Source organism: Lineus longissimus, chromosome 5 (genome assembly GCF_910592395.1).
Source record: "Lineus longissimus chromosome 5, tnLinLong1.2, whole genome shotgun sequence".
In the NCBI taxonomy this organism is placed as follows: domain Eukaryota; kingdom Metazoa; phylum Nemertea; class Pilidiophora; order Heteronemertea; family Lineidae; genus Lineus; species Lineus longissimus.
Window position 1 is genome coordinate 20,743,189 of NC_088312.1, and position 15,720 is coordinate 20,758,908.

The 15,720-nt window shown below is 40.8% G+C and overlaps 1 protein-coding gene across 13 annotated transcripts in view; it reads right to left on the reverse strand.

Moving 5' to 3' along the window:
- LOC135487591 (protein quaking-A-like) overlaps positions 1-8,852 on the reverse strand; it is a 76,998-nt gene extending 68,146 nt beyond the window's left edge. For all 13 annotated transcript variants that reach the window (XM_064771518.1, XM_064771513.1, XM_064771509.1 and 10 more), the window contains exons 1-2: positions 8,507-8,852; positions 2,699-2,835 (exon numbers count right to left, since the gene is read on the reverse strand). In XM_064771518.1, coding sequence (XP_064627588.1) covers positions 2,699-2,835; positions 8,507-8,798 — 429 coding nt within the window. In that variant the 5' untranslated portion in view covers positions 8,799-8,852. The remainder of the gene's footprint in view (positions 1-2,698; positions 2,836-8,506) is intronic.
- Between the last annotated feature and the right edge of the window lie 6,868 nt (positions 8,853-15,720).

A 15,720-nucleotide genomic window follows, 5' to 3' on the forward strand; every position in this document is an offset into this window, starting at 1 on the left:
AGGTTGTCCTTAGAAGACATTTTAGTGTCTTCCTCGAGTGTTTTGGAAGTTTCTAGCTGACGTTGAAAAAAATTGTTTTTTATACAACTTGTTTCCTCAGAAATCACACAAAAGCCCTTTATCCATATTAAAACTGTGAAAATATGCATTTTCAACAAATCTGCATGACTAACAATATGATATGCCGTTAGGTCAGACAGCTTCAAATCAAAAGCCACTGCACATGTGGCAATATTTGTGGCATTATTCACAATTCAGCGCAACAGCTGCCATTGTAAAACCGTTTTGTAAAATCTCAAGTGCAATGTTCATCAATCGAAAATATTCCAACAAAAATAAAAGCACTTTACTGACGACTTCCCTGTACCAGTATTGATTTGTCTTAGTTCCATCATCATCATCACAGAAGCCATCAATGGCGATTGACTGGTAAGATAGTATCTCGATCCCTCATCGAAAATTCATCATCTGTTTCAATGGGTTTTTTTGTCGCAGTTTCAATTGGGTTGGTCTTTTTGTGCGGTATTGATTGAAGTCTGATGGAATTGAACACTTAACTGCTAACCGCTAATGTAATGGGAGAATTTCATTTTCGTCAATGTCTTAGGATGAACTAGGGAAGACTCTTTAAGGCATCTACATGAATGTGGTTAATTTATTCATTGTTTAGCCAAGTTAATTCATGATTCTCAGACAAATTAAGTAGTTTTGGATCATCAAGACTTAATCTAAATGATAAACAGGGTTGCTAAAGTTGGAGTCTGTTGTCAACTGAGGCAGATTGTGGATTGTGACATCTTCCAACAGTTCCAACATTCCTCATAATACATTTTGTAAGGGTGCTGCCATGTCATGTCATGTATCATTTGTATATAACACTGGAACTTGCTATCATTCCAATGGTCTACAGCCGTGAAGACAAGCCCCTCTACTTGTACTCTTCATAACAACCAATTCGAACATCATACACTTACCAGAGAGCTACTGTACCCTCTCGACTGAAACAACATCACTCCCAGCTCATGTAACCAACAATTACTCCAAAAGCAACTCTGACAATTCCCCATCGAGACAACATGAAAATATTTTCCTCTCATTCACTCAAGGGTACACCATGAGTCTCGTGGTGACGAACCAATTCCAATTTAGCACTTTCAGAAAATTGGAAAAACTTTTCGGAATGAGGTTCGGTTTGGTTTGAATGGGATGATGTGAGATCACATTGCGTTGTGACAGATTGGCTTGGTGACAGTAGACAGCGGAAATTGCCAACTTGACTTACAAGTGCACGATCTTGTACACAGAAGCATACCCGCAATGTACACAATCGTGTAGTGAACTTAGGAAACTTCTGTCTTGAACAAACACTGCCAAGGTTTGGAGCTCTTGTCACTGGGGCCAGGTTTACATAGAGCTGACACGGTATACGGACACAGAAAACATCCTTTCCCCAACTTTGCCATAGTCACAAGTCATAATTATGCAAACAAAGCAAAATGTAGTGTAAAGCAATGTTATCTCAGTGGAACAGAGCATAGCAACATGTATTGCCATAGCCTACATAGGATGATACATTTCCATTCAGAAGTTGTCTTTACAAACAAGAAACCCGCCCATCTAAACATGGCACCATTTCCTAAGGAATTTCCAGTTGGCTTGGGAGCACATGCAGTCAAGGCAATTTGATTTTTAATGTGTTCGAGTAGGCCGACAATTTTACAATGACTGTGACACATACTGATACATTTTATAATTTGATTTGATTATTGTCTATTGCATTGTAGTACTTAAGCTGTTCAATTCAAGCATCTTTTCAGTTTTCTTTATCACCATTTTTCAAGATTTTGCAAAAAAACTCCCCAAATGAAATCAATTCCTTTTAGAAATTGTAACGAAATAAACCCCTAATGCTTACATCCATCAGTCAGACAAGAACTCCCCACTTCTTTTGTATGAAGAAGACTGAAGTTCATCCAGCTTTCACTGATAACCGGTAATGCTTCCTGAACGACCCGATTTGATCAAGTTTCATACTGCACTAGATCAAAATCTGGGGTAACTGGGTCAATTGATTCAAAACTTGTCTGCTTCCTGATGACTGACTGTGTTATTCCTTCTACGCTTCAATCACTTGACTTAAATTGCAATCGATCTCAGCGAGTTTTTTCATGTTCAAAAGAAAGCATTGGAATCACAGCGCAAGTGATAAGAGGTAGTGAATCATTCAATGGTACAAGCTCATCAGTGGCAGTGAACACATGACATGCATGAGGCTGTATAGGCTGGCAGTGAAGCAAAGATCTTAGAAAAGATGGAACAAATTTTCGTTTCATGTCATGCTTAAGTTCTGCTGGAACCACTCATTCATCTTGACCACCATTCCCCACTCCTGTTCAATCACATCAATTCATTCTTCAAATTGAACTGAAATAAAATCCTGGTTGGTCAGGAAGTGATAATGGCTGGTGGAATTCCACTGGAGGGTTATCCGCTCTATGTCTTCTCCCCTGTAAGATATGTAGTCCTACCAGCCTACACTGCCTGAACTGGTCCCCAAGTTCACCTTTGATGAGAGGCCAAATGTAGCCGCTAATTCCCCAATAGTAACCACCATGGGACCAATGGAAAGCTCTAACTTTTTGAACACTAAATCAGTTACAAAGTAAGTCTGATCCCCAAACGACAAAAGTATACTTACATCTGGGAATTCCTTTACTGGGATATAAACTTTGTCTGATAATGTGCACACTGGACCGGCGGGCTCTGGTAGGTCGACTGCCTCCACCATATTAGCAAGACATATGTGAAATAATCGTAACCGCACTCTGAATATTTCTGCAAAGAGAAGAAGGTGATTTCCATCAGAAAAATACCAATATATTGGAGAAAATTCTTCCAATTCTCGGGAAAAGGATTCGGAAATCTGATGCACCTGAAAATGCTATACTTTTGATTCCAGGAAAATTGGTTGCAAAACTAATGTAATTAACAACATCACCTCTATTCTATTTCTTTTTATATTAACATTTCCAATTCTTATTTGGTAAAATGGACAAGTTCATAATAAAAGCAACACAATAGGTAAATTATAAGGAGGTACTTCTTTTTCTTCACCTAGTTCTCCACTAAATCAACTCACTGTAGCATGTCACTTCAAAAAGATTTCCCCAAATACAGCAAATGCAGTAGTCTGTATCCACCAATCGACTCGTACCCCTAACAATAGTAGGACCGCAAGATCAATACCAAAGTTCACTTCTTACCAGAAACCACAACACCTTGAATTATTGAAGAGGGGTTACATTCCCACTGGTTGGGTTGCTGTTCACTGCTAGAAATCTCTTGTCAAAATATTGCTTTTACCAGAAATTTACTTTACAAATGACTTTCTGGTCTTGACAAGCAGCATGCAATGAAGTCATTATCATTTGCTGCAGTCGACATCATGGTAATTGTGTTATTGGTGTGTGTGGGGGCCGGGGGGGGGGGGGGGGGGAGGTTGAAAGGTGTATACAACACACTTGGTCTCTTTACAGCTAAGTTGAAAAGGTTGAGAGAGAATGAGAATAAGAATGAGAGAATGGATGACAAAATGATCATTCAGGTAAACTGACCAGCAGATCAGATTTCAAGGTAGCAGGAATGACTGACTGCCAATTCATCATGGTTTAATAGCAGGTATCCTGTCATCTCAAGAAACACACACAAGGATAGATCAGTGCCTGGTCATTCATGTCAAGGAGAGTGTCAGCTGGAGGGCACACAAAAATTGCACTTAGAGTTGTTTCTTTTGTAATAAAGGAAGTTGGACAATGTTTACAGTACGCGTCCCTGATTTTTCATTCATTCTACAATATAGTGCCATCTTCAAAGAAACTCGAGTTCACAGGCCTGGGTAAGATTCACTGCCGCCAAAGTCCATGGAGTGCTCCATGTTTCAAACATTGACAGCCAATCCACCCATGCCATCAGCTGAAGAACGGCAATGGCTTCAACAGAATCCCAGGAATGCGCTTGAAGAGGATCCTCAGCCAAGATGTCTGCAGGTTAAGTTTACTTCCTTCATTTCCACAAAGCAATGGCATCTCGCCCCTAGTTACTTTAAACTGGAGTAGGTTTCAGTTTGACTTTGAGATTGAGTAGTTATTGATCGATGGCAACACAGTTTGAGCGTTCTTTACCAAAGGAATTCTGCGGACCTTGAAAACATGAAATTACCATTCTTTGATGTTTCGCCCCAGGGTTTGTCAGGTAAGCTACAGGTTGCACCAATTTAGACATTAGTTTATGGTGCAAGCCCAAAGAAGATGGAATTTAAAACCCACTGTTTATCATGCACTATGATTTCTGATAGGTGACTGTCATTGTCGTACATTTAGTTTGTTGGAGAACCTGATCATTTGACTTGAGAGGAGGTGCATGCCAATGCCCCCCCCCCCCCCTCCATGTCCTAGAATTGAGCATGCGAGACATGCACACATCTCAAATTCGTAATCATATTGTTGAGACATTATGTAGGCCTATGCTTGGCATGATCATAATAGAATTTTTGTGTGTTCAGTGAACATGGTGAAGAAAGTGTACAACAATATGCTTTCCTGTGCATGGCTTAGTGCATTGCCAAAGCCTGACTGATCAAACATGTTCAGAAAGGCCGTCAATAGAAAGCAGTGTTATTGTGGCAAGAAAACTATACAGAGAAGGACTTCACATGAGGTTGGCCCACATCTGGATTGGACAGACAAGCATGGGTACGCCATAGAAAACCATAGTCACACCAGTTGTAGATCTAGGTGGCATTCTAAACCAAAACAAAAGTTAGAAACAACAAGAGAAAAAAAGACCATGTTGTAACTGGTATTCGACCACATGGTCTTTTTTGGGTACTGGTTTGTAATGGCCTTCAACAGCTTCCTCTGAGTGGTACGGTGTCAACTACTATCCCAAAGTGGATAGAGATCTTCAACTATTGAGGGGAGTAAAAATGTCTGAGCTTGAGATTTCAGTACAGAGCATAAAATTCCCCTACTATTACAAGAGAATGCAACTACATTTATGTGGCACATGCTGCTGTCAGTCAGTGCAACTTCAGTATAAACATGGTAGTCCTAACATCTACATGATTGGTAACAGGCTTCAAGATTTCAGAGATTTATGTCCCCAAAATAACTCGGGCAACTTTTCTTTGTGTATGGGATCTGTGTGGTATTTGGAGCAAAGTGAAGAGCCTGAAGGTAAATCTACACTTTGAATGTGTTTTACGTAGAATACCTGTGTATGCAGTAAGCTGCCAACACCAGGGGGGCATGAAGCTAAACATAAGAACAACAAGTTTTACTTCTTAGTCATAATATAAATCAATGGGAATTCGAATTTCCTGAATATGGCTGATGTTCCAAAGTCAAAATCTTTTGAGATCAAAGAGAATCTGTGTTAAAGCTATTTCATGATTGAGAAATGCTGTACAATGTATGGGTAATGGAGGAAGAGTTTTATTTTCAATTTTATTCTACATGTATTTCCAAAGAAGTGGGTGCTTAACACATCTTTGTACGCCACGGACAACTAATGACATGAATGAAATACCTATATATAAGCCCCCACCCTCATCACTTTAAAATAGGTCCACACTTGGCCAACACAAAGGCCAATCCAGGTATTTAATGCGAGTTATGCTCATCATCATCATGATCGCTGAACCATGGTCTACAAAACAACTTCAAAAAGATGCCCAGGCCTGTCTGCAAAAAGTGTGCCATCCCGCCCTCTTCTATTTTAAACTTGACATGCTTGAAGCAATTAGTGATTTACCAACAATCTAATTACCAGTGGAATTCATACAGACTTGTTCAAACAGCATTCAAGTTGGTAGTGAACCATAAACAATTAAAGCTATTAGATTCCTACTGGAGTTAAACCCCCACAGGATAATACCCCCTAATTTTCTATGCTCTGTCCAATACCTGTAACGACAATTCCCACATAATTCCTAAGCACATTGTGTTTTCGAACTTGTCAGGGCCGGTGACTTAGCAACTTGTAGCCATACAAACATTTTCAAATATAAATACAAAGAAAATTTGGACCAAGTGCATCCATGACCTGTTTGGTGTGGAGTGTGCCTTTTCATCCAAACAGGTACCATCAATGGGCGGACAAAAGAGGCATACAGTGCCACTGTTACCATCCAATGCAAATGCTGGAGACAATAGCAGGACTGAATTAGCCTGGGTTAATGCTTCAACTTGTTGCGTTTACTATGAATGATGCATGGGAATTCTATGCATGAGAATTTCATGTTTTTGTAATTTTTGAATTTTATATTGCACTGCAGATGCTGTCAAAGGGGAGTTTAATCATGATTTGATTGAAAATGGATAAAAAAACTTTGGTCTGGGATATACTGGTTTACCTGGGCCCTGGCCTGTACATTCATGTCAATTGGCCAAAGGAGAAAGTTAAAAACTTAGGCGGGGTCACTACAATATCAATGAGATTACACTGAATTACCTCATTACCTGAGAACAGTCCCAATAGCTGCGCTTACACCACGAAATATTGGTGGACCAATTGCACTTACACCACCACATTGCCGCGACAAATTGGTTCGGCAATCCATTGCCGATACAAATTGCCGAGCGAATTTGTCCCACCAAGCTTGATGGTCCAAATTCGCCCGGCTTGTTAAAAGTTCGGCTTTGTCGTGGTGTAAGCGCAAATGGATCGGCAATTAGCTAGTTAGATGGTTCGGCTCCAGGCGGCGCTTTCGAAATGGCGCTTTCTGCCAAGGCTTTCCGCGTTCTGCTTATTGTTTGCGCGCCATCTGTAGCCGGATTTTATAACTAGCTGCAGCGCTGGTGTAAGCGCTTGGTGGATTTTCGATGGTGCGGCATTGGTTCCCGAACCAAGATTGGTGGTCCATTTTCAGGTGGTGTAAGTGCGGCTATTACTGGGCCAAGGGAACAGGAACCAAAATCAATAAATTCTATCATCAATTTTGTGGAGAAAAACCGCTGGGATCAAATGGTGATCCTCTCTAGGTGACAAATGAGAATGGATTAGTTCGTGTCAATAGATCAACTTCCAATAAAGCAATCTGGCATGTCTGGGATGATCCCGTAAAAAGATCAGGGGAGGGAATAAGGGCAGGCAAATGGTAGGGATTTGGTGTTATTTTGTATTAGCAGCTGGTATTAGTAACCAAGAGATTACACCAAATACAAAAATTTGTTGATACAGCACAGCATTTCTGTCCAGAGAGAGATCACCATTAGAAAAGAGATGTATGTGTATTTGTTCTATTTTATGCTTCGCTTCCCAATTTTTATTTGCAATTTGTTGATAGAAAGAGAAAACCACGCTCAAAATATGGAAGAGAAAATAGTGTTGTTGACCTCACCCTGGCCAAGATCAACATGGAAGACCACCCACACCTTACCCCAACATTACCCCAACATTGAGCAAAATCTGATTCTGAAGTGTTTTGTCCACGAGCAAATTTACATAAGCCATCAATGGTAGGTACAGACAACATAAGACAAGAATGAGATAACCAATGAACGATTTTTGTCTTGTATTGTGCCGTATCATGACATGAACATCGCCCTGCTGGCTCCCGTTATTGGAAATTAACAAGGCATGAAAATGTTCATAAATATGTGATCTGGTGGTTGAGGTCGCAATTAATGTTGTACAATTGTTCCGTCTGAGGTTGTCACAACAAGTTTTATCACGAGTAATGAAGTATTCTGAGATCAAAAGTCTATTCTTTGATTCGATGGCATGTCGACATCTAGGAATAGGATGGATGCCCAGGATCATATATTTTCTAGAGGGACAGAAATGAGAAAAATTTCTATTGTTGGAAAAGGGGCCGAATTATCTTTTTCACATGACAACCATGAATTTCCGACTAGACTAAGCAAATGAAGATACCGGTGAATTCACGAAAGCTTAACGACAGACAATGCACCCTTCTATGAGGCAAAGGGGGCGTGGTACTGCACTTTCATGCAAATGAATAAAGAAGTGCAGTTAGAAGAAAGCAAAAGTCATGAAGATACCAATAAACATAAAGAAGCTCAGTATGCAAATTCATCACTGAAGCCGTGAAGGTAAATCCACACCTGGTTTTGCTTAACTGATCTATTTTTAGAACTTGTCTTCAAAGATGGCTGCCCCATTCGCAAAGAATCTGAACACCACAGTGAAGGAATTTCCTCTTTTACGCCCATCTAGACACACATTTTTGGCTTCAAACTTCACTTGATAATAAATCATATAATAAACAAAAATAATGTTGAAGTTAAAACGAAATAGTTCCCTTACGAGAAGAGATATTGACCCGTATTTGAAGTGCTTTTTGATCGGCCATTGCAAACTGAAGAAAGTTGGAAAGAAAGTTCATGAACTTTTCTGTTCAAGAGACATTCTCTGGAAAGACGTTGCACAATCAATCATGCACTTTACCACATTTATAAAGGAGATAGAATAAAAAGTGACTTACCGTCTTCAAGAAGTCTGTCCATGTGAGTAAAAGGCTGCGTAAGATTCGGTTGCAAATCCTGCAAAAGTTTCTTGTCTTTCAAAAGTTGTTGTAAATAATCAGGAGTCACTTCATGTTCCTGTGTTTGGTGAGTCTGTTGTAGAAATTGTGGCATAGTGTGAAGAACATGTTGTATATTTGGAACCCCTGGCCCTTGTTGATTATGTGACGAATGGCTTGGTAGGCCCACTGATGGTGGTTTAGAATCAGTCCCCATCATTGCAGGAATTGACGGAATTTGAGGAAGCTCCATTTTGGTCTAACGCTTGTACTACCTGAGAGAAGTTAGACTACTGACACTCAACTTTCTCTCCGCTCTAAATGTAAGAAATTTGTTTATGAACACGTGCGCCCCACTGCGCAGGTCTTGACGGGTCGATTTATTGGTAGGGGCGTTAGCCTCTCCAGAACGTTAAGTGGGTTTCACGGTTGAGTGCATTTTGTCAATATCTTGTGTAAGACAAGATCAAATCACATCATAATTATTGATTATTCGCAATGTCGTTGTAATGACCAATTTATTCTTAGTTGCTGCCACGCTAGTCGGAATGAACAAAGTCTCGCTTGGTTACCTGTGAATTTGTCCACCCCTGCTATTGGTACATTCTAATCCTTATACTCCCTTTCGAGTTCTAACTTGGTCCGTATGTGTTCGATTTTTATCGACTGTCGTGAAATCATATCGTTTGGCTCGTTATTTTTGTGTCACATTAAAAAAAAGATGTTCTTGCGCCAAAATGGTGTGTCCAGACTAAAAATGGTGTGTCCAGACACTAAAATTGAATTCAGGGTTTATATATATAGGCCTAGTCTTAGTCCTTCCTACCTCCTTTTCAAGAGCCGTTGCGGCATTGCATGGGCCAAGGTCCACGTGACCAGACCGTCGGGTCAAGTATATAGCCTACTGGTGTTCCCAAACCCAAACTGATGTTCTTCAGTAATGTCCCCCATATCTCAGTGTTTCCATGACGGGGAACATGACACAGAAACATGTATGTCAGCTTTCGAATTTATGAGGGGAAACACCCAAACCGAAAACACCAGACGCATAATTATGTAGTTTTTATTTTGTTTTTCGAAAACTAGACTTTTATGACCGTTTGCTTTGGATTTTCTTGCCAGGACTCCTTACCGGTAAAGAAGTTTGAAATGTCCTAGGATAGAATGTCCGGGGGAACAATAAGGATTCCACTGCGAGGAATTGCCGGTCACGGTTTCTATAGAACTATATACCGTAATCTGTCAGAGAGCAAAATAGGGTTCGCGGACACTTCTTCCAAGGGACCATTTTCTACGTCTACACCGACATACGCGACGCCGGGCTATAGGCTGGGCCCACACACGTTTGTCTCTTGTTTGACCACCACCGTCACGCCCTTCCGCTCACTATTTGAAAACAAAAGGCAGCTGAGTCAATTATAGGCACAATATTGGGATGCGCCAGAGGCTTTAGTTGAGAATAATGAAAGTTGTTAATGAATAATTAGCAATTGCCAATCAGTCTTTGATTGCTCCATCCCCCATGGAGCTCCTCAGTTTAAACTCTGTAATTCCCTGTCGACAGTTGGGCTGACGGGTTTGGTGTTTGGCAAGCATTTCACAGTTGAGATAAGCTGCAAGGGCGCGGCTTTTTGCAGGAAGCACTTTTGAAGTTTTGCAAAACATATAATATACTGCATCTGGCCTACTGTACGCGCTCAGTCTGTCTCTTCCCCTGTTCATTCGCTATGTCATTGCCTTTCAATAATCGATCCTTTCGTCCCTCAATTTCAAAAAACCACGAAAAAACCCGATGATTGTCAATTTCCAGCGGCCATGCATACTCACAAACTTCCTTAATGTGGTTCGGGGGTAGGGAGAAACGCCACACTATAAGGCCGTTTAAACGGAACCAAACCAGTCTAGATCGATACTAAATTGGCGTTTGAATGGCCCTACTGCTTGCAATTGTCTTGAATTCCTCTTCCCCCGGTATCACTTCCAGACTTGGCCCGGGGAGACTGGTTGTCCCCAAGTAGAATGAATGCATTCGAAATTTGCCAACGCACGTTCTCTTGTTGACTCGGAACCTGACTTTTTTTAGGACCACCTGCTCTGTCTTCTCCAAACTGCTGATGAGATCGTCATATTCAGCCCCAGAGGAACACATTTATTACCTAATCAAGTTAGACAATGACAAATTGATTTCCGTATGACATTTAACACCAGCACAGTACCTGGGAGGCAATGAAATTGAATTATATCTCAGTTGTAATTTGCATATCGACTAAACTATTGGCAACGATAAGACATCACTATGTCTTCTTATGGAGGCAGAAATTAAGACGTTTATGCGTCGCTCTGCAACAAGGGAATTTGCCCATTAAGTTTAATCATTATCTCACAAATTCCATATGACAAATTCAATTGCATTTTAAACCGATTTTCCATCTCGTGTCTTCGAAAGGTGAGTATTTACACTTTTCAAAGAGTTTCAGCTTTTGGGCTGCTACGGAAGTTCACAAGGTAACACACAGTGGAGAGACATACGTCAAACCACATCACCAAATCGAGCCAAATTTTGGTCCTTTTCCCGGACACAATCGAAAATTCTACTCGAATCCTGAAGTCCGTCCCCAAATCATCTTGATGACGTCTGGAATCAGGTTGAACAGCTCCACCTAATGATGAAGACATTGTTGCTTTTTCAACAGTCTTGCATAACGTATAGACCTGTTGCACATGCAGTTCAAACTCATGAAGACATTGTTGCTTTGCGGAACAGTCTTGCATCGCGTATATATAGTCCTGTTGCACAGTTCAAACTCATGAGGACATATTGTTGCATCACGTTTAGCCCAATCTACTGCGTCTGGAGTCTACTTAGCAGCTGCTCTGGCTGTGACACCACGATTCAATCCCCTTACACTCCAAGTCACACCAGCATATTGCGATCCGTCCTATAATGATCCAGCACGCTATCTACTGACCAAACACAGTTTCATCGTCATGCTCCCTGTCTTATCAGTCATCTTAATTTTGTCAGCAGCAATCGTATCGTTCGATTTTAATGACTCGGGTTGTAACCTGCGCGTGTCCGTACATAAACGGATAAGCTGGTCGGCAAAGTCACGAACCTGCCCCAGGAACCAATGATGTGGAAGAAAGGCCGCAGCTAAGCATAGAAATAAATCGCCGCTCTGCACTTTTATATATAGTCCGTTTGGGTGGGGATGAGGTGCATGGGAGTCGTCGCAATCTATTTAATCTGGCTGGTCAGTCTTCAACCGAATGTCGTCTATACTCACTTTCAGCGGTATTGACGCGCGTTGTCTGGAAGCTTAGCAATGTCAATACATTGAGGGTCAAGATGTCGTCATATATGACCAGTTATGAAACTGAAACGAAATTTCAAGATGGCCGAGACCTGTATATGTGGCGGCCATTTTGAAACAAAACTTCCACCGTGCCTGAGTTCAGTTTTAATTTTAATGAAGGTCAGACTAATATTTTATCAAAAGTAACAAGTGCACAGGAGCCTCAAATAGAAATTTGTTTGATGCGAAAGATAGATAAATCATACATTCCAGTAGTGGTGCTGATCAAATGCTGACTATTGACACAATTTTTGAGTGCCATTCAACCGCCGAGTCAAGAGAGTGAACAAAAATGAAATTGCATGGCCGATTTATGAACAGCAAAATTGCGCGTCAAAACAAAGAAAAATCAATGGAAGCGTTTATTAGTCAGGGCCATTTTCTCGAAAGAAAGTTTTAATTGTTTGAAAAACTCATGTTTCTGACACGATAGAAGGAGCTTCAACTCACTGTGACATCACTGTGGCATCAACAAATTAAAATACATGTAAATAATATTTTTTTCAATAACAGGTACATCAAGGTTTGTTTTTCCGAGTGCCCTTCTCGTCCAATCAGAGGAGCCCGATTCGGTTGCCTCCATTCCGGTGTAGCACTCGAAAATGTCCGCTAAGAGAAAGTGTCCGGCCGGTACCCTATTGCATTCTGACGTATTATGGTATGGTTCAATGGAGAAAACACCCCGAGATTCCGTTTTTCACTCCTATACATAGCAACCAATGTCCCTGCGTTCGAATACTTCTCAAATTTTTTTCTTGGGAGTCAAAAATCTCTCCCGGGACGGGAATTTGCAGTCAAAACTTAAATGAGCAGCAAACTGAGCGTTCCATTTCATAGGTTATAGCCAATCAAGCGGTGTTGTGAGTTCTCTTGAAGTCCAATCTCCAAGCCTCGTCATTGTTAACTGTAGCTTAGCGCTAGACTAGGGAACAAATGCTAGAGGTACTCTCATTGGGAGATTGTTTGAAGTCATCAATCACCAAGCGTCAACCTCGATTGGTTAAACGCGAAAGATCGCACTTCCGTAACATTCGATGCTATGGGATGATTTATCTTTTCGATGCACATTTACTAAATTGACGATTCAACTTCTTCTTTATATGGTGTTGGTATCTATAGGTGAACCAACCGATAGAAGATAACATCCCCTGGTCTTTCCATAAGACCCATCTCCACATCAGCATTATCGCCGCCATTTGCAATTTCACGCCAGATTATCCACGGCAATCGCATATAAATCGCGGCGATGTAAACGCTTCTGTTGGGATATGTACAGTCTAGATTTGTTCTTCCGAGACTGTTGCGCGGATCCCATCAAAATGCGCGTAAGCATTAAAGTATAAACCCATTCGAGTTTGACGGACCGTCAAATATTCAATAACCGATGCCATCATTGAATCAACGGCGGTCTGCATGGTAGATGCGACGATGTGTTTCTATTAACGATGCCATGATGAAGATTCTCCCTCACGGAATCTTTGATGCCCATGGTAGAATTTTTGATGATTAACCTCCTTCACAAAGTCTGCGATGGGAACTTTTCTGTTCTGCCTGTGTAGTGAGACCTTTATGTTTATTTCTTTATGGTAAAGTGGTACTGTCAACTTGCCAACTCCCTCTGGAAGGAAATGTCCATGATCAAGAGATCCAAATACATTCCGGCCATATATCTGAAACGTATGCCGATCACCATGGTTATCCTTATGATCTCTGCAACTGGTTTATCCAAAAAAAACACAACAGGGCGGAATTGTCATTCATGAGGTTAGAAGCAACCACCATCAAGTCTATAGAATATCACCCTGTGCAGATTGATACGGTCGACGCACTTCCTAAAGGACCACCGGAGTTAAAGAGCATAATTACTACATGTAATTAGTGAAACAGAAGACAAATAAGCATATGGAAAATCCACCTTGTCCTTTAATGTTTTATCAAAGAACTCTTATCTAATTGGGGGTGGACAGATATTCGGTGGTTTGCAGGGGAATGAGTACACTAAATAGTCAGAAGTTTCTCAGATAAAAACCTGCGATGTAATACAAAGACCGGCGGTATTTGCGCCCTGGTTCCCGCCCACTCCATGGTCGAAATAAGCTCATTACATTCCGGATATCTGGAGACTCATGTCCATCACCATGGATATCACACTATCCGTCCAGCTTCTCATTTTTAAAAAAAATAACGATAACAAGGCAGAATTGCCGTGATTCAGGTGTTTTGGGGCAGCAAACGGTACCATAAACCATCTCTTACCGATTAATACTTTCAGCGCAATTCTCAATGTTTTATTAAGAAATCTTAACCCATAATATCGGTGCTTCATCTTCTTTCGGACCGTTTGTATTCCCAACTTGTATTATGTTGCCATTTGTTGTGACAGCAATTCCATCTAAGCGGTAGGAGGAATAATGCAGTGGAAACATTGCACCTATCCTCGAACAACATGCATAATTTCTTTGCAGTTTATGCGATTTTTAACTATGTGACACTGTGTATTCTGTACGGGATTCTGTAATCGTTATAAATATGATGTCTTCGTCCTCAGGGTGCGCCGGCGCTAATTCTTACGCTGGAATCATTGTCATACGAGTGCCTCGATGACTTTCTTACTGAAGCTCATTTTTAAAGTGGTTTCATCCTGGGCACCTGGTTATGAACTTGTCCTCATAAAACCAATTGAAACAACTGGCCAGAGTCCAATGGTCTTTTACAACGATTTCTGCAACATCTGTGGATACACCTGCACACCTTTGATTGTTCTACAATCAAGAATCCAATTTCCTTTCTGAAACATTCCAAGCCAGCAAGACAGGCAAGCCATTGACAAACAGCATGTGTGGTATCAAATTATTCACCAAGCCCATTACATGTTCGATTAATAAACCTAGTGTCATCTGACGCGACAGATCTGATGAGATCAGCGGCGCCAGGCGTCATCATCGCTGGCAATTAATCAAAGAAAACCCCCCCCAAGAGGACTACTTCCATCAAAAGACACCTCTCTTATAAAGACACCAAATCTAATGATCAGATGATAAGACTGTTGTGCTGGAATGTCAACACTTATATTACAAGGAAAGCCAGCAAAATACATTTCAAAATATCTTTCAAGTGCTTTTGAGGTTTACCCTTGGAGTACATTTGAGATTATCTATAGTGTGAATGGTAATCTGAAGGGTACCCATCAGTTTACCTTAGACTTATTTTCAGCAAAATACCTTTGACCAAAACCTTCGACACTAACCCTTCAAAAGCCATTGAGATTACCTTTTCCAACAAAGAAGCGTAACCTGAAGGGATGACATGACTGATGCCAAGAATTGCAAAGCATAAAATTCTTACCTTGTTGGCGAGTGGTACATCTGCAGATTCATGATGAATCAAAAAATAAGATAAACACCTTCGAGGAATTAGAAAGCAACATCAAAGAAAATTGCTTTCAATCTCAGAAACTCATTAGATTTGACGGCTTTCGGGCAATTATTAGGGAAGAAGACGAAGCCATTAATTCCATATACATATATGGTTTTATTCAAAGAAGACAAGGCAAAATTATATTGGATTGATTTTTAAGAGTCTTTTGCATAAGGAGCTAATTTGATTTGGTACTTTCGTCATTAGCTAGACCCCGAGGTGAAATAGAAGTTATAACAGAGCTGGAGAAAACAGAGCCGAGTAGATGCAATCTCCAGACAGAGGTATGACGTCACTTGTTATTGCTGGAGATTGAGATGGTCACACCATGTGCAGACCTCTGCTGATAATCCTGTAGAATGTCCAGAAATCCTGGACTTCTCAATAGCACAATGCTGTTGC